Below are 20,492 nucleotides of genomic sequence, written 5' to 3'. Positions count from 1 at the left end.
GTATAGTTCCTCCTTGTTGACCCCTCTCCTTCCCCCAGTTCCCTCACCTCTGCCTGGGTATAGTTCCTCCCTGTTGACCCCTCTCCTTCCCCCAGGTCCCATGGGGGTCCTCATGAGAGCCAGTTTCATCATAACGCTTTGATTGTTTTTGCGACTCCACTTGAAGAAGTTGAAGTTGTTGAAATGTTCCAGATTGACTGACCTTCATGTCTTAAAGTAATGATGGACTGTCATTTCTCTTTGCTTATTTGAGCTGTTATTGCCATAATATGGACTTGGTGTTTTACCAAATAGGGCTATCTTCTGTATTCAACCCCTACCTTTTCACAACACAACTGATTGGCTCAAACTTATTAACAAGGAAAGAAATTCCACCAAATTAACTTTTAACAAGGCACACCTGTTAATTGAAATGCATTCCAGGTGACTACCTCATGAAGCTGGTTGAGAGAATGCCAAGAGTGTACAAAACTGTCATCAAGGCAAAGGTTGGCTACTTTGAAGAATCTGAAATATAAAATATATTTTGATTTGTTTAACACTTTTTTGGTTACTACATGACTCCATATGTGTATTTCATAGCGTTGATGTCTTCACTATTATTCTACAATGTAGAAAATAGTTAAAATATAGAAAAACTCTGGAATGAGTTAGGTTTGTCCAGACTTTTGGCTGGTTCTATAGTACAGAACATTATAAGGTAAAACGTCTCACATAGTCTACATATCAGTACATACACACACTATCTAGGTCTAATACATAATACAGTGCAATTTACAATACAAGATATATATATCTGTGTCTCTTCAAAGTGTAATAAGGTGGTTTTTTATCTGTTTTTTCAACTGTTTTTATTGCATGCTTGAATTACTTGGGGTGGCAGGGAGTTCTATGTAGCCATGACTCTATTTAATACTGTGCGTTTCCCAGCCTCTGTTCTGGACCTGGGGACTGTGAAAGACCTCTGGTTGCATGTCTTGTGTTGTACCGATGAGTGTCCGAACTGTGTGCCATCTGCTTGAACAGACAGTTCGGTACCTTCAACACATCAACACCTCACACCAAGAACAATAGTGATGCAGTCCATCTCTCCTCCACTATGAGCCAGGAGAGACGGACATGTCTGTTACTGACATTCTCCCCCAGTGTACATCTAAGTGCGATAGGTGACGCTTTGTTCTGGACCAAATGCAATTGACCTTATTTGCCGCACATGTTTTTGTTTGTTTATTTTACCTTTATTTAACCAGGTCGGCCAGTTGAGAACAAGTTCTCATTTACAACTGCGACATGGCCAAGATAAAGCAAAGCAGTACGACAAAAACAACAACACAAACGTACAGTTAACAACACGATAGAAAAATCTATGTACAGTGTGTGCAAATGTAGAAGAGTAGGGAGGTAAAGGAGAGATGTATTGCATTGAAGCTCATTCGGAGGTTTGTTAACACAGGGCCCAAAGAAGGGCCAGATGTATACAGAATGGTGTCGTCTGCGTAGAGGTGGATCAGAGAATTACCGGCAGCAAGAACGACAGCATTGATGTATACAGAGAAAAGAGTCGGCCCAAGAATTGAACCCTGTGGCACCCCCATAGAGACTGCCTGAGGTTCTGGACAACAGGCCCTACAATTTGACACACTGAGCTCTGTCTGAGAAGTAGTTGGTGAACCAGGCAAGGCAGTCATTTGAGAAACCAAGGCTATTGAGTCTGCCGATAAGAATACGGTGATTGACAGAGTCGAAAGCCTTGGCCAGGTCGATGAAGACGGCTGCACCGTACTGTCTTTTATCGATGGCTGTTATGATATCGTTTAGGACCTTGAGCGTGGCTGAGGTGCACCCATGACCAGCTCGGAAACCAGATTGCATAGTGGAGAAGGTACGGTGGGATTCGAAATGGTCGGTGATCTGTTTGTTAACTTTCCTTTCGAAAATTTTAGAAAGGCAGAGCAGGATTGATGTAGGTCTATAACAGTTTGAGTCTAGAGTGTCTCCCCCTTTGCACGGCTTCCAGTACCTGGTTGACTGGGAGGGTTACGGCCCAGAGGAGAGGGGCTGGGTTCCCGCTAGAGACATCCTGGATCCAGCCCTCATCGCCGACTTCCACCGCCGACACCCCGGTCAACCAGGTAGGATGCCAGGTAGCGCCTCTAGAGGGGTCACACCCTGATCTGTTTCACCTGTCTTGTGATTGTCTCTACCCCCTCCAGGTGTCGCTTATTTTCCCTGGTGTATATCTCCCTGTGTTTCCTTTCTCTCTGTGCCAGTTCGTCTTGTATGTTTTTCAAGTCAACCAGCGGTTTTCCCGTACCCCTGCTTCTATTCTCTTTTGCTAGTCCTTCCGGTTTTTGACCCTTGCCTGTTTTATGGACTCCATACCCGCCGGCCTGACCATTCTGCCTGCCGCTCTGCATCTCCTGGACTCGGAACTGGTTTTGACCTTTTGCCTGTCCACGACCATTCTCTTGCATATCAAAGACTCAAACCATCTGCCTCCCGTGTCTGAATCTGGGTCTCGCCTTGTGCCCTTATATATCATGGGACAGACCTCTTCCCATTTTACCAACCACTGAGCCTATATGTTTTGACCATGAAAGCTTGCTATCTAGGGTTACACCCGGCAGTTTAGTTCCCCATGTTGACCCCTCCCTGGATCCCCATACAGCTCTGGTCAGCCTAGGCTAGCCTGTTGGGTCACACTCTGCTGAGGGGGGAGAGAGCGGGGTGGAAGGTGAGGCGAGGAAGAGAGAGAGAGGCGTGGAGGAGATAGAGGGGAGGGTTGGATGAGAGAGAGAGACAGAGGGGTGGAGGAGAGGAGAAGAGGGAGGGTGAGGCGTGGAGGAGAGAGATAGAGTATGGGATGAGAGAGAGAGAGAGAGAGAGCGGGGGGGGGGGGGGGGGGGGGGAGAGGCGAGGAAGAGAGAGAGAGGCGTGGAGGAGATAGAGAGGGGAGGGATGAGGCGTGGAGGAGAGAGATAGAGGTGGAGGAGAGAGAGAGGGGTGGAGGAGAGAGAGATAGGTGGAGGAGAGAGAGGAGAGGGAGGGGTGCGGCGTAGAGGAGAGAGATAGAGGTGGAGGAGAGAGAGAGAGGGGTGGATGAGAGAGAGAGAGGTAGAGGAGGAGAGAGGAGGGGTGAGGCGTGGTGGAGAGAGATAGAGGTGGAGCAGAGAGAGAGAGGGGTGGATGAGAGACAGAGGGGTGGAGGAGAGAGAGAGAGGAGGGATGAGGCGTGGAGGAGAGAGAGAGAGGGGTGGATGAGAGACAGAGGGGTGGAGGAGAGAGAGGGAGAGGAGAGAGAGAGAGGGGGAGGGATGGGGTAGTGTATGTGGACACTCTTGGGTGGTATGGTGCATGTGAGGGGTGGACACAATGCCCCAGTGTTCAGGCAGGCACACAGGACTTGTTTTACACAGGGGAGGGGATGCCATCAATGCCCCGATGATGTGAACCACCCCTGAGCCATTCACAGTGACAACAGCCCTCTAACCAGCCTCCTCCTTCCTCATCCCCCATCCCTCTCTCGCAACTCTCCCCCCTTCTTGACCCAACACTGTGGGACAGAGCAGGAGAGGGACAAAACAAAAATCATAAAGGAATGGCTGGTGAGAAGACACATGCAGGAGATAAACTGTTGCACTTGTTCACCCCCTCAAATAACACACTTACACTCTCTCTCTCTCTCACACACGCGCGCGCACACACCACACACACAACACACACACACACACCACACACACACACACCACACACACACACACACACACACACACACACCACACACACACACACACACACACACACACACACACACACACAACAACACACACACACACTCACACAACCTCGTTGGCAGCTTTTCATTCTCCTCCTAATGAACCCCCCATCTCCTCACGGAGCTCAATGTGTATGACTTTAATTACATCAGCCTGTCCTTTTCTTGTCTTTCCTCTTCTGAGCCTTAAAACCCCAATGGCTTGATGACAACGTAATTGACAAAGAATTGAATGAGGGCTTCCCCGAGTTGCTAGGGGCAAAAATCCCGCAGCACACCCAGCATGTCCCGTTAGAGATTCTGCTCTTGTCTCTACTACTCTTTTTCTACCTCTTCTACCTTACTACTTCTACCCCTTCCTCTCTTCTACCTCTCCTCCAACTTCTACCCTTCCTCCTCTTCTACTACTCCCTCTCTCTACTACTTTCTACTCTTCTACTCTCCTTCTACCTCTTCTACCTCTTCTACTCTTCTACCGCCTTCTCCTCTTCTACTCTCAACCTTCTACCCCTTCTCCTCTTCTACATCTCCTCCAACCCTTCTACCTTCCTCCTCTTCGACCTCTCCTCCAACCCTTCTACCCTTCCTCCTCTTCTACCTCTCCTCTCTCTCTACGCTTCTACTCTTCTACCTCTCCGTCTACCTCTTCTACCCTTCTACTTCTCTTCTACCTCTTCTACTCTTCTACTCCCTTCTACCACTTCTACCTCTATTCTACCTCTCCTTCTATCTCTCCAACCCTTCTACCTCTCTACCTCTTCTCTCTTCTCCTCTTTCTACCATCTCTACCTCTTCTACCCCTTCCTCCTCTTCTACCTCTCCTACCTCTTCTACCTCTCCTACACCTTCTTCCTCTTCTACTCTTCCTACCTCTTCTACTCTCTACCTTTCTACCCCTTCTTCCTCTTCTACCTCTCCTACCTCTTCTTCCTCTCCTACCTCTTCTACTTCTCACATCAGTAATATGTTCCAGGCGTCTGCTCACACTGCCTAGCCACTTGTTGACTGCAGTGAGCAGTCCCTTTAGTGTCCTGTTCTTCCCTGCTGTTTTCCCTCTGTTAGTCAGCTGGAGGGCTTGCTACCTTCTTGAGTTCAACCCGATGCCCAGCTGGAACACCTCCACTATCCACAAGGCATGATGCAAATCTGATACAGCCAAAACCTCTGAAACACTACAGTACCCAGTGAAATCACTCTCTGCACGGGTTCTAGACAAAAGACAATGGGACACAGTTAAATAGCACTTGGCACAACTATTTTGTGCATTAGGAAATGGCACTAGGAAGATTAGCTGACGTTATGGCGTTAGTTATTAGGGATCCTAATAAAATATTCACAATTCACTAGATCCACAAACTATAGTGAAGTGAAATACACATTTTAATCTGGAAGTTACTGTTTTCTGAGTCATTAGAAAACGGTGATTGAAGAGGTAAACAACATAGGGAGAAATGAGGTGACGAAAGAGAGGCATGAGGGCTTAGCGTAGTTTAGACACATTAACGCTGTTTATCTTGTTGACCTTCAGTATTGGGTAGACCTCTGAACTGTTTGACGATAACGGGAATGTACTGCAACCCATCTGTCAGTTAGGAGGCTAAGAGGAGGAGTGTGTGTGTGTGTGTGTGTGGTGTGTGTGGTGTTGTGTGTGTTGTGTGTGGTGTGTGTGTGTGTGTGTTGTGTGGTGTGTGTCTGTGTGTGTGTGTGTGTGTGTGTGGGTTGTGTGTGTGTGTGTGTGGTGTGTGGTGTGTGTGTGTGTGTGTTGTCTGTGTCTTGTGTCTGTGTGTGGTGTGTGTGTGGTGTGTGTGTGTGTGTGTGTGTGTGTCTGTGGTGTGGGTGTGTGTGCAAGTAGACAGAGGAAAAAACATTGAAAGCAGAGACGAAGAGGTGTTATTCTTTTGAGAGCAGAGAGCTGGACAATAGCATGGTGGCTCTATACCTACTGAAGGCCAAGAAGGTGACGGAGAGGGCACGCCAAGCTGACAATCAAACTCCAACCTGTCGCTGCGACTGGGTGGGGCAGAGGGCTGAGTCTGTCTGTGTGTGTATGTGTGGTAAGGGTGTGTGTGGTAAGGGGAGCGGCGGGGGGAGGGGTGGAGGGGCCAGAGGGGTGGGGGGCCAGAGGGGAGTGGAAGGGGGGAATGAAGTGAAGGAATTTCAACACCCCTCTCTCCCGTATGAATGTTAATAACCCAGAACAGGGAACAAGGCTGGACTCTCTCTCTCTCCATATGATGGTAATTAACCCCAGAAAAGGGACTGGCTGGGCTCTCTCTCTCCATATGATGGTAATAACCCCAGAACAGGACAGGCTGGGCTCTCTCTCTCTCTCCATATGATGTAATAACCCAGAACAGGGACAGGCTGGGCTCTCTCTCTCTCCATAGTGTTAATATACCCCCAGAACAGGGAACAGGCTGGGCTCTCTCTCTTCCATATGATGTTAATAACCCAGAACAGGGACAGAGGCTGGGCTCTCTCTCTCTCTCCATATGATGTTAATAACCAGAACAGGGACAGGCTGGGCTCTCTCTTCTCACATCTGATGTTAATACCCCAGAACAGGGACAGGCTGGGCTCTCTCTGTCTCCATGATGTGTAATAACCCCAGAAACAGGGACAGGCTGGGCTCTCTCTCTCTCCATCTGATGTTAATAACCCAGAACAGGGACAGGCTGGGCTCTCTCTCTTCTCCATCTGATGTTTATAACCCAGAACAGGGACAGGCTGGACTCTCTCTCTCTCCATCATGAGTTAATAACCCCAGAACAGGGCAGGCTGGGCTCTCTCTCTCTCTCCCATATGATGTTAATAACCCAAAGAGAGGACAGGCTGGGCTTCCCTCTCTCCATGTGATGTTAATAACCCAGAAAGGACTGGCTGGCCTCTCTCTCTCTTCCATATGATGTTAATAACCCCAGAACAGGACAGGCTGGGCTTCGTCTTCCTCCATCTGATGGTAAATCCCCAAAGGGACAGGCTGGGCTCTCTCCTCTCTCTCCCTCCCTCTGAATGTTATAACCCAGAACAGGACAGGCTGGGCTCTCTCTCTCTCCATCCAGATGGTTTTTAACCCCCAGACCAGGGACAGGCTGGGCTCTCTCCTCTCTCCTCCATATGATTATAATAACCCCAGAACAGGGACAGCTGGGCTCTCTCTCCTCCCATCTGATGGTAATAACCCCAGAACAGGGACAGGCTGGGCTCTCTCTCTCTCTCCATCTATGATGTATATAACCCCAGAACAGGGACAGGCTGGGCTCTCTCTCTCTCTCTTCTCCATATGAAGTTAATCACCCCAGAACAGGGACAGCTGGCTCTTTCTCTCTCTCCATATGATGATAATACCCCAGAACAGGGAAGGCTTGGGCCTCTCTCTCTCTCTCCCAAAATGATAAAGGTTTAAGTACCCAGAACAGGGACAGGCTGGGCTCTCTCTCTCTCTCTCTTCTCATTGATGTAATAACCCAACAGGGACAGGCTGGACTCTCTCTCTCTCTCCATATGATGTAATAACCCCAGAACAGGGACGGCTGGGCTCTCTCTCTCTCCATATGATGTAATAACCCAGACAAGGGACAGGCTTGGGCATCTCTCTCTCTCTCCTATGATGGTATATACCCCAGAACAGGGACAGTGGGCTCTCCCTCTCTCTCTCTCCATATGTGAATGTTAAACCCCAGAAACAGGACAGGCTGGGCTCTCTCTCTCTCTCTCCAATATGAGTAATAACCCCAGAACAGACAGGCTGGCTCTCTCTCTCTCTCATATGTGTAATAACCCCAGAACGGGACAGGCTGGGCTCTCTCTCTCTCTCTCCATATCGATGTTAATAACCCCAGAACAGGGACAGGCTGGGCCTCTCTCTCTTCCATCTGATGGTAATAACCCCAAACAGGGACAGGCTGGGCTCTCTCTCTCTCTCCATATGATGGTAATAACCCCAGAACAGGGACAGGCTGGGCTCTCTCTCTCTCTCCATATGATGGTAAATAACCCAGAACAGGACAGGCTGGCTCCTTTTCCTCCATCTGATGGTAATAACCCCAGAACAGGGACAGGCTGGGCTCTCTCTCTCTCTCCATATGATGGTAATAACCCCAGAACAGGGACAGGCTGGGCTCTCTCTCTCTCTCCATATGATGGTAATAACCCCAGAACAGGGACAGGCTGGGCTCTTCCCATGGTGGAGCTGCTGTTCGTGAACTCCATTGTTGTACTGCCTGCTATTGTTTCTCCTTGTTCTGCCTGTTGTTGAGTCAATGGCGCCCCATTAAGGATGGGAGATTCTTGGTCATTAGGCTCCTTTAACCTATTGTATCGCAGGACCACGAAACAACAGTAAGGAGAGAGTTATATCCATAGAATTAGGAATGTGATAGGATCTCTATGGTTATATCGCTGTCATTCAACAGAGCCAGGGAGGATTTCCTTGTTACTCTCGGAATAGCAAGTGTTTTACTGTGATCGATCCACACGTTAGCAATAAAACTTTGAAAATAAGAACATTGGATATTAGTTCACGTTTTATTTTACATTCAATCTGGAACTAAAACTTTAGTAACATTGTTGGCTATAGTGTACCTCTGTGGGTAAACACATTGTTACATACAGTAGTACTTGCAAAATACTTTTTCGATTTCAAAGATTTAGCTAATTAACCCACGGTGGGTAAAGCTGTGCAATCTTCAGCCAGATGGGATGGTTTAACAATTCATTTATTTGTCAATTTAAATTTTGCATTTTTATGTAACAATGAATAGCTAGTCTGACATGACACTGAACCTTAAGGATAGATAGATAGATAGATAGATAGATAGATAGATAGATAGATAGATAGATAGATAGATAGATAGATAGATAGATAGATAGATAGATAGCAGCAGGTCTCAGAACAGTATGGATAGATAGTAGCAGGTCTCAGAACAGTATGGATAGATAGCAGCAGGTCTCAGATCAGTATGGATAGATAGCAGCAGGTCTCAGAACAGTATGGATAGATAGCAGCAGGTCTCAGTACAGTATGGATAGATAGCAGCAGGTCGCCAGTACAGATGGATAGATAGCATTCACGTCTCAGAAGAGTATGGATAGATTAGCAGAGGGTCTCAGGGACAGTTAGGATAAGATAGCAGCAGGTGCTGAGAAAGTATGGAATAGATAGCAGCAGGTCTTCAGAGCAGTATGGATAGATAGCAGCAGGTCTCAGCTACAACAGTATGGATAGATAAGCAGCAGGTCTCAGAACAGTAATGGATAGATAGCAGCAGGTCTCAGAACAGTATGATAGATAGCAGCAGGTCTCAGAAAGTATGATAACAGCAGGTCTCAGTCTCAGTATGGATAGATAGCAGCAGGTCTCAGTACAGTATGGATAGATAGCAGCAGGTCTCAGTTCAGTATGGATAATAGCAGCAGGTCTCAGTTCATATGGATAAATAGCAGCTGGTCTCAGAACAGTATGATAGATAGCAGCAGGTCTCAGTTCAGTATGATTAAATAGCAGCTGGTCTCAGAACAGTATGGATAAATAGCAGCAGGTCTCAGTTCAGTATGGATAGAATAGCAGCCAGGTCTCAGTTCAGTCATGGATAAATAGCAGCTGGTCTCAGAACAGTTGGATAGATAGCGCAGGTCTCAGTACAGTATGATAGATAGCAGTCTGGTCTCAGACAGTATGATAGATAGCAGCAGGTCTCAGAACAGTATGGATAGATAGCAGCAGGTCTCAGGTACATATGGATAGATAGCAGCAGGTCTCAGAACAGTATGGATAGATAGCAGCTGGTCTCAGAACAGTATGGATAATAGCCAGGTCTCAGAAGATGATAGATAGCAGCAGTCTCAAACAGTATGGATAGATAGCAGCAGGTCTCAGTACAGTATAGTATAGATAGCAGCAGTCTCAGACTAGTATGGATAGATAGCAGCAGGTCTCAGACAGTATGGATAGATAGCAGCAGGTCTCAGTACAGTATGGTAGATAGCAGCAGGTCTCAGACAGTATGCGATAGATAGCAGCATCTCAGAACAGTATGGATAGATAGCAGCAGTCTCAAACAGTATGGATAGATAGCAAGCAGTCTCATGAACAGTATGATAGATAGCAGCAGGTCTCAGTAACAGTATGATAAATAGCAGCAGGTCTCAGTAGATAGTATGATAGGATACTTTCTTTCTTGCTAGACTAAGCATCTGGAGCTCCTATAGGCGTGTGAATTGCAGGCGATGAAATATATTCATCCCATGCTGTGTTGTTTAAATCGTGGGTTAATGCCCTTGCACCCCCCCACCCCCCTGGCCTGCCACCCCCTCTCCCCCCCACCCCACGCCCCCCTGCCTGACCCCACGAGGATCACAGAACAGGTTGACAAAAGCAAACCTCAAGCTGCCTGTTAAGAGGAGCTGACACACACACACACACACACCACCACCACACCACACACACACCCAACCCCAACCCCCCACCCCAACACACACACACACACACACACACACACACCTCGCAGCGAACCAACCACAACCCTCACACAACCTCCAGCGAAATCCCCTTTCTCTTTTCCCAGCCAGATGGGTCCGCTGGAATAATGGCAAAGCCCAATGAGTTCCATTCAATTTGTCCTGCCGTCTAAAGGAGCTTGTAAGCTTTCCATTTGCAGTTGTGTTATAGTAGCCATGGGAGGCTCTGTGGTGTTAGGACTTAATTACCTCCTAATAGCTGTAGGGATAAAGCCCCCGCCCCAGCCCAGGCCGTACACCCCAACAGCCCCCTCTCAGTCCCAGTCCAATTACACACCCCCCAACAAACACCCCCTCTCAGTCCCCCAGTCATTACACCCCAACCACCCCTCTCACGTCCCCAGTCATACACCCCAACAGCCCCTCCAGCCCCAGTCATACACCCCAACAGCCCAACACCCCACTCTCAGTCCCAGCGTCCATACACCCCCCTCTCAGTCCCAGTCATTACACACCACCACACCCCACTCCCCTCCCACCAGTCCGTACACCCCAACACCCCACTCTCTCATCCACCCAGTCATTTACACCCCAACACCCCACTCTCATCCACCCAGCCCTCATTACACCCCAACACCCACTCTCATCCCCAGTCATACCACCCCAACACCCCACTCTCATCCCCAGTCATTACACCCCAACACCCCACTCTCAGTCCCATCATTACACCCAACACCCACTCTCATCCCCAGTCATTGACACCCCAACACCCCACTCTCACTCCCCAGTCATTACACCCCAACACCCCACTCTCACTCCCCAGTCATTACACCCCAACACCCCACTCTCAGTCCCCAGTCATTACACCCCAACACCCTACTCTCAGTCCCCAGTCATTACACCCCAACAGCCCACTCTCACTCCCCAGTCATTACACCCCAACACCCCAGTCTCTCTCCCCAGGCCCCACTAATGACATGATTCCATATGTTATAGTTTTGATGTCTTCACTATTATTCTACAATGTAGAAAATAGTATAAATAAAGAAAAACCCTGAGTAGGTGTTCTAAAACTTTTGACCGTTAGTGTCCATGTACATATTTCCTAAATTACCTCAACTAACCGGTGCCCCCGCACATTGACTCTGTACCGGTACCATCTCGCTATTGTTATTTTACTGCTGCTCTAATTATTTGTTACTTTTATTTTTTATTTTAACTTATCTATTTTTTACTTTTTCATAAAACTGCATTGGTGGTTAATAAGGGCTTGTCAGTAAGGTGACACAATGTCACCTGTTGTATTCGGCGCATGTGACAAATAACATTTGATTTGATTTTGATATATAGTGTGTTCGGAAACTACTGTTACCACCTTATTCTAAAATCGATTTAATAAAATACATAAATATCTTATTTACATCAGTATTCAGAAACTTTGCTATGAGACTCGAAATTGAGCTCAGGTGCATTCTGTTTCCATTGATCATTCTTGAGATGTTTCTACAACTTGATTGGAGTCCACCTGTGGTAAATTCAATTGATTGGACATGATTTGGAAAGGTTGTCTATCCTGTCTATATGAGGTCCCACAGTTGACCGTGCATGTCAGAGCATAAACCAAACCATGAGGTCGAAGGAATTGTCTGTAGAGCTCTGAGACAGGATTGTGTCAAGGCACAGATCTGGTGAAGGATACCAACAAAGCATTGAAGTTCCTCGAACACAGTGGCCTCCATCATTCTTAAATGGAAGACAGTTGGAACCACCAAGCCCCTTCCTAGAGCTGGCCGCCCGGCCAAACTGAGCAATCGGGGGAGAAGGGCCTCGGTCAGGGAGTTGACCAAGAACCCGAGGGTCACTCTGGCAGAGCTCCAGAGTTCCTCTGTGGAGATGGGAGAAACTTCCAGAAGGACAACCATCTCTGTAGCACTCCACCAATCGGGCCTTTATTGTAGAGTGGCCAGACGGAAGCTACTCCTCAGTAAAAGGCACATAACAGCCCGCTTGGAGTTTGCCAACAGGCACTTAAAGGACACTCAGACCATGAGAAACAAGATTCCCTGGTCTGATGAAACCAAGATTGAACACTTCTGCCTAAATGCCAAGTGTCACGTCTGGAGGAAACCTGGCACCATCCCTACGGTGAAGCATGGTGGTGGCAGCATCATGCTGTGTGGCTGTTTTTTAGAGGCAAGGACTGGGAGACTAGTCAGGATCGAGGGAAAGATGAACGTACAGAGAGATCCTTGATGAAAACCTGCTCCAGAGTTTTCAGGACCTTAGACTGGGGCGAAGGTTCACCTTCCAACATGACAACGACCCTAAGCACACAGCCAAGACAATGCAGGACAAGTCTCTGAATGTCTTTGAGTGGCCCAGCCAGACCCCAGACTTGAACCCGATCGAACACCTTTGGAGAGACCTGAAAATAGCTGTGCAGCATCGTTCCCCATCCAACCTGACAGAGCTTGAGAGGATCTGCAGAGAAGAATGGGAGAAACTCCCCAAATACAGGTGTGCCAAGCTTGTAGCGTCATACCCAAGAAGACTTGAGGCTTTAATCGCTGCCAAAGGTGCTTCAACAAAGTACTGAGTAAAGGTTCTGAATACTGATGGATATGTATATTTCATTTTTTAAATTTTAACCTCTATGAGATTGGTCCCACCGCGACTGTTGATCTAACGTGCGCTAATGTGATTAGCATGATGTTGTAAGTAACAAGTATTGGCCTTAATTCAACAATCAAGTAAAAGGGTTGAGCGGAAAAATGGGGTATGGTAGTGTGTACCAGGCGCACCGGTTTGAGACTTTGAGTGTGTCAAGAACTGCAATGCTGCTGGGTTATTCACGCTCAAAACAGTGTCTTGTTTTTATCAAGAATGGTCCACCACCCAAAGGACATGTAAATTACATACAACAACTTACTGATGTACACAAACAACGACTCCATCTCCTCCGCCCAGACCCGGGTTCTCACACCACCAGCCTGCATTATTGTTTTCCACATGGCCTTAAATTGTAGCAATATACCAGTATATATTATTTTAATAGCAGGACACTGTAAAGTCCATTATTCCACTGAAGAGTATGAATTAGGCTGTTTGAGAAGGACCAAAATAGCTACCGGGGTCAAAGTTGTGTGCTGCAGAACCTTGGTATAGCATGGGTGGAGTAAGCATTGAGGTGCGCATTAATTTTATTTTCCTTTTTTCGGCTTCAGACCAATTCCTTCTTCCCTATTAAAAACACGTCGTTGGTTTTTAATGGACAGAAATTAGCATGTGAGAGCGATAAATTATAAACGTCATCAAAAAATGTTTCCCCTACAAACGTAAATAGTCCGAAACGTGGCAAGTCTAATAGTCACTTAATGGAGGCTGTAGTCTCATTTTTCTCTGACGCCTAGATGTTGGAGCTAGGTCGGGGCAAGAAATTGACTTTTTGTCCTAATACTAACGACCCTGTTAAAATATCTGGCATGTGGTTCTTGGTGACGGCCATATTGCTCATGACAAGAGGCGGGGAGTGTGTTGTGTACCTCCAATCAAGTTGATTAGCAAATTGTCATTGACATTGGTGTCATATTGGCTTAGATATGATGGTAGGGATATTAGAATTTAACATTGAGCTTCAACCAATGCCATTCTATTGTGGGGGCTATTGCCACCACAATAATTATTAAGTCAATCCCTTGGTTTCCATCCTCACCTGTGTTTCCCTAACTGAACTCCGCAGCAGCCCCCAAGCCCACCAGCCCCCACAGCCCCCACAGCCCCACAGCCCCACAAGTCCAACCACAGCCCCAAAGCCCACAGCCCCATCAGGCCCGACAGCCCCAAAGCCCCACGAGCCCCACAAGCCGCAACAGCCACCCAGCCCCACAGCCCCACGAGCCCCACCACCCCCACAGCCCACAAGCCCGACAGCCACCACCAGGCCACCACAGCCCACAGCCCCACAAGTCACCACCAGCCCCACAAGTCCCAGAGCCCCACAGTCCCACAGCCCCACAGCCCCACAGGCCCCACAGCCCGACAGCCCCCACAGCCCCACAGTCCCACAGCCCCGACAGCCCCCCAGCCCCACGCCCAGCCCCCACAGCCCCACAGCCCCACAGCTCCCCCCACAAGTCCCGAACAGCCCCCACAGTCACCACAGCGCCACAGTCGCCCCCAACAGTCCCCCCACAAGCCCCAGGTCCAAGCCCCACAGCTCACCAAAAGCCCCACAGCCCCCACAGACCCGGACAGCGCCCCACATCCCCACAAGTCCCCAACAGTCCGCACACGCCGCCCACAGCCCCCACAAGCCCACAGCCCCACGCCCCCACAGTCACCACAGTCCCCAAGTCCCCACATGCCCCACAGCGCCCACAGCCCCCACAGCCCACGCCCCACAGCCCCACAGTCCCAAGCCCCACAGTCCCCAGCCCAACAAGCCCCACAGTCCCCACAGCCTCCCACAGCCCCCAAGCGAGCCCCCCACCACAGTCCCCACAGCCCCCACAGCACCACAGCCAGCCCCACAGCCACACAGCCCACACCCGCACAGCACCGCCCCACAGCACCCCCAACGCACAGTCCCCACAGTCGCCCCCAGCCCCCACAGGCCCCCCAAGCCCACAGCCCCACAGACCCCCGACAAGTCACCACTCAGCCCACGCCCCACAACCCACAGGTCACACACAAGCCCCCGCCCACATGCCCCACAGCCCCACAGCTCCCACAGTCGCCCCACCACACCCCAGCAAGCCCACACACACCCCCAACCCAAGCCCCACAGCCACAGCCCCCACAGCCCACCCCAGCCAGCCCACAGCCCCCACAGACGCCCACAGTCACCACAGCCCCAAACCAAGCCCCACAGCCCCCACAGTCCCGCCCACAGCCCCCACACCCCGCCCCCACAGTCCCCACACCCACAGCCCCACAACCCCACAGCACCACAGCCCACAGTCCCCCACAAGCCCCCAACAGCCCCACATCGCACAGCGCCACAGTCCCCACAGCCCCCCACAGGCCCCACAACCCGCACGCACAGTCCCGGCAGTCCCACAGTCCCCACACCACCCAACAGTCCCCACAGCTCCCAAGCAAGCCCCCACAGCCCTTCCAGTCCACCCCGGCCCAGCAGTCCCCGCGCCCACAGCCCACGTCAGACAACGCCCCACAGTCCCCACAGGCCCGCAACCAGCCCCCACATGTCCCACAGCAGCCCCACAGTCCCCCAACACAGCCCTCCCCACAGTCCCACAGCCCCCACAGCCCCCACAGCCCCACAGGCCCCCACATCCCCCCACAAGACCCCACAGCCCGCACAGTCCGCACAAGTCCCCCACAGATCCCAAGCCCCACAGCAAGCCCTCCACCAGTCCCCACAGTCCCCCGCCCCACAGTTTCCGCCACAGCGCCCCCCACAGCTCCACAGTCCGCCCACCACGGCCCCGCCGTCACAAGCCACAGCCCCACCCAGCCCCCACAGTCCCGGCACAGTTCCCGCCGCCACAGTTCCCCACCTCAAGTCCCCCACAGCCCAAGCCCCAACCATCCCCCACAGTCCCCCACAAGTCCGGCACCAGCCCCCGCCACAAGTCCCCACCACAAACCCCCACAAACCCCCAGCAGCCGCCCAGGCAGTCCACAGCCCCCGCCACGAGTCCCCACAGCCCCCCACAGTCCACAGCCCCCACAAGTCCCGCCCACAGCCGCCCGCAGCGCCCCACGTCGCCCCAGCCCCCCCCAACAGTCCCCCACAGTCCGCCCAAACACGCCCCCACAACGGTGCCCACAAGCCCCCACAGTCCCTCGACGAAGGTCCCCCCACAGGGAGCCCCCACCACTCGTGCCAACAGCCCCAACAGCCCGCCATTGAACAGTCGCCCAACAGCCCGACAGCCCGCCACCACAGCCCACGCAAGGGGCCCCCCACCAGCGCCACAGCGCCACAGTTCCCGCAACAGGCCCCACAGCCGCCGGACAGCCGCCCGACAGCCCCACAAAACCCAACCAGCCCCGACAGCCCGCCACAGGCCCCCACAACCCCAACAGCCCCCACAGTCCCCACCATGGGTGTTAGGCCCCGACAACCCCACAGCCCCCCAAGCCCCCACAGACCCCCCACAACCGCCCACAGCCCCCAGAACAGCCCCCACAGGCCCCCCAACCCCCAACAGCCCCCACAAGGCCGCACAAACCCCACAGCCCCGCAGACAGCCGCCCCACAACCCCGAGCAGCCCCACATACCCCAGGAGCCCCCCCCAGCCCCCACAGGCCCCCACAAACCGCCCACAGCCCCCACAGGCCCCCACCGAGGCGCCCGGCCACACGCCCACAGCCCCGCACAACCGCACAGGCCGCCACAACACCCAACAGCCCACAACAGCCCCCCGCACAGTCCCCACCGACAGCCGCACGAGAACCCCCGCCCAAGCCCCCACCAGGGCCCGCCGAACAGGCCCCCACAAACCCCCCAGACAAGCCCCACAGGGCCCCCACAGCCCACCAACCCCACAAAAGCCGCCCCAAGGCGCTCCGACAACCCGCACCAAGCCCCCACAGCCCGCAACAAGCCCCCCACTAGCCTCCACAAGTGCACCAACAGCCCCCACAGTCCCACAAGGCCCCCAGACGAGCCCCCCGCCCACAGCTCCCCACAGCAGCCTCGCACAGTACCAAACCGAGCCCCTTCCACAGGCCCCTCCGACAACCCGCCGACAGAGACCGCACAGCCCCACAGTCCACAGCCACACCACAAGCCCAAAAGCCCCACAACCCCAGCTCCCACAGTCGACAGCCCCCAGTACCAACAGCCCCCCACAAGTCCCACCACAGCCCCACAGGGCCCCCACAGTCCCCCCCACATTCCCCCCCAGCCCCCCAGCCCCCAAGCCCACACAGCCTTTGGCCAGCGTGGGAGGATCATGTTTTTACCTTGGAAACACCCGGCCAGTGATTAGGCAGATGAATCAAAAGAAGATGAATAAGCTCTGTAGTGTCTTCTCCGTCAGCACCCAGCGCTGTCGATTAGCATTGGTAGATAAGTTTGTGGCCACACATTTCGGCAGATGGCGTCTTTCCGGCATGGCCGTTAAAGCCCTGAGACAGAACAGACAGAAAGCAGAGCCCCAGGGACCAGACACATAGCACGCACAGCAGCCGTGCTCAAAACCGGGACCCCCAAGATGACCTCAGGAGATTTTCTAACCCAAAATATGCAGGGAAGAAAAAGTGCTAAAATATATACGAAAGTAACAGAGCAGTCAGGGGTCAGGGGTCGCCTGATGAACAAACTAAGGGAACATACTCCATAATCTTGGTGCTTTGTCTGCAGGTTATGTCAAATGTTCCATTTGCTTTGGAGGTTACATTGCAAGAAGGTTACAGAGTTGACAGAATTTCCAGAATATTCCAACAACAACTCTCCAACCAGCTCCAACAACTCTCCAACTCCCCTCTCCTATCCTCTCTGTCCTCTGACTCTCTTTCTCTCTCTTGACTCTCTCTCTGCTCTCCCTCTCTGACTCTCTCTCTGGACTCTCTTCTCTGACTCTCTCTCTCTCCTCTCCTCTCTCTCCTCTCTCTCTTCTCTTCTCTCTCTCTCTCCTCCTCTCTCTCTCTCTCTCTCTATGGTCCTCCGAAGTGAAGATAAACATCATTATCTCTAATAACTTGTAATGTAATGTAATGGAACAGGGGCCAACAGAGCAAGACATGGAAATTAAGAGTTTTTACTCTCCATGCAATGGAAGACCACTCAGCGCAGCTAGGTCAGACAGTTTACCGTCAACGTGTCGCAAGCTTTCCAATCAGTCCCTTGGCACAGAGAAGCTGCAGTAGACTAGAGCAACGTCGTCACTCTGATAATGAGAGGTGTAGTTGTACGCCTAGCCACCTGTTTGACGGTGCTATTCCTCCTACATTAAAGTCGTTCTATTTTCATGCTCTTAGCTTGTTTGAAATTTAAAAAAAGGTGAAAATGTTCTCTGGCTGTGAACAGCAGAGGCTGTAAACCTGCAATGGTGGTTTTTGACACCAACTATTCAGGTGTGTGTGTGGTTGTGTGTGTTTATTTGTTGCAATGAGGGCATCCTCTATCACATGACTTCCCCTGCTTGATGACTACCATTAGATTTCCCCTTTATATGTTCGATGTATCGATGACTTGTCAATCAATCAATATAAGATGCAGAGTGAAGCCTGACGTTAAAGCCCGTAAAAGCCCTTGAGGTTTGTTCTTCTGGAACTTTCTGTTCAAAGGAGTGAGACCATGGTCATATTCTGAAAATGGCACCCTTATAGGGCTCCTGGTCAAAAGTAGTGGCACTACTATAGGACCAAGTCTAATAGGGCTCTGGTTTCAAAAGTAGTGCACTACTATAGACCAAGTCTCATAGGACTCTTGGTCAAAAGTAGTGCAGCTACTATAGACCAAGTCTCATAGGACTCTGGTCAAAAGTAGTGCACTACTAAGACCAAGTCTCATAGGACTTCGTGGTCAAAAGTAGTGGCACTACTATAGACCAAGTCTCATAGGACTCGGTCAAAGTAGTGCGCTACTATAGACCAAGTTCTCCATAGGAAACTTCTGGTCCAAAGTAGTGCGGCTACTATAGACCAAGTCTCATAGGACTTGCTGGTCAAAAGTGTGCGCTACTATAGACAAGTCTCATAGGACTCTTGTCAAAAGTAGTGCACTAGTATAGACCAAGTCTCATAGGACTCTGGTCAAAAGTAGTGGCGCTACTATAGACCAAAGTCTCATAGAAAGGCCTGTGGTCAAAAGTATTGCACTACTATAGACCAAGTCTCATAGGACTTGCTGGTAAAAGTAGTGGCGGCTACTATAGACAAGTTCCTTCATAGGGCTCTGGTCAAAAGTAGTGCACTAAATAGAGGATGGAGTGATATTTCAGAGCCTTCTCTTCCGTTCTCTTTACCCACAGTTTTACTCCCTAGACAGACAGACCTAGACCTAGACAGTCGTCAATCAGTATCTCTGATGGTGGCTTGTGATACACTTTGCACTCATCCCTAGCTGACATTTTAAATAATGATACGGGGTGGGAGAAATGCCCAAATATTTCTTTGTTGTCCCTGTGATTTCTAACATGTGATATTATTGGATTGTCTAATGAGGATATCAGCAACATAGCTGAACCTACCTGATGTTTAAAAAAATGCCACTTCTCACAAACACGCCCCCTTTGTCCGCTCTCATTAGCACGGTCTTATTTAGAGCCAGTAAAACAGGCAAACAGACGCATCCTATTCACCACGGTGTCTTCTGCTTGGGTTCACTCGCAATGACTCCTGGGTTGTTAATCCTTCGGGCTGTGCACATGATCCACTAGTTATTGCTGCTATAATACTGCTCACAGGACAAATGTAGTCCTATTCATGATATGACCTTCTAGCCTAAATACGGTGAATTTATATTTGTTTGCCAATATTTGTAGCCCTACTACAAACACATTAAACAAACTTGGCTAGGCTAAATCTCAGCTAACGATTTATTTTTATTTAATTTAACCTTTATTTAAGTAGGCAAGTCAGTTAAGAACAGAATGTTATATACAATGACGGCCTCCCCTGACCAAGTTCTAACTCAACATATGGTAACAGAGATGCTATACATCAGAGTTCTGTATGCAACAATCTGCTTATAGTGAACTCTGTCTGTAAATGCTTTATAATGGTTTTGCAAAGAGAAACAAAATCCGTGTTAGGTATGGACTCTTTTTTTTTGCGTCAGTAGCTACGTTTCCATTCAATTTGGGACAGATTTTCATGCAAATATTCTAAAATCTGCATGAAACAATATGCACATTTTGACCTAGTGCACATTAAAATTACTTTTTGCCGTTAAATTCCCATGTACCGAATGAAAAATAGAAGTTAAATGGGTTTCCATCGCATTTTCAACTCTACTGATGGCTGGTTTTCACACAAAAACAACAGTGTTTTTTAGCAAATTGACCCACTCTGGCACATGCGCTCTAGCCAACAGCTCGCAGATCCAGTGCTGGTAGGCTACCAACATTATGAGATTATTATGGACAAAAGAGTCAGATTATTTGTATTTGTCAAACTGCAGCCAAACATCGATCGTCATGTCACCGGAATAAGAACCCTCGATATTTATTGGAAAGGAGCTCAAGCTTATCGCCATCCGGTGAAGTTCATCATCATTTATTTCCCCTGTAGTCTAATAAACTGCACGCTTACCCAAATCGTAGTGGGAAGTTCACTTCCATA

The 20,492-nt window shown here is 50.1% G+C and overlaps 1 protein-coding gene across 1 annotated transcript; it reads left to right on the top strand.

Moving 5' to 3' along the window:
* The first annotated feature begins 10,450 nt into the window (after nt 1-10,450).
* On the top strand, nt 10,451-17,194 carry LOC139024359 (basic proline-rich protein-like). Its single transcript, XM_070439100.1, has 2 exons — nt 10,451-10,775; nt 13,974-17,194. Exons 1-2 carry the CDS (start codon nt 10,451-10,453, stop codon nt 17,192-17,194), a joined length of 3,546 nt encoding a protein of 1,181 aa, XP_070295201.1.
* Nucleotides 17,195-20,492: the final 3,298 nt, after the last annotated feature.

This window comes from Salvelinus sp. IW2-2015, unplaced genomic scaffold, assembly GCF_002910315.2.
Source record: "Salvelinus sp. IW2-2015 unplaced genomic scaffold, ASM291031v2 Un_scaffold1415, whole genome shotgun sequence".
NCBI classification, from domain to species: domain Eukaryota; kingdom Metazoa; phylum Chordata; class Actinopteri; order Salmoniformes; family Salmonidae; genus Salvelinus; species Salvelinus sp. IW2-2015.
This window is presented reverse-complemented; position numbering and strand designations above follow the sequence as displayed.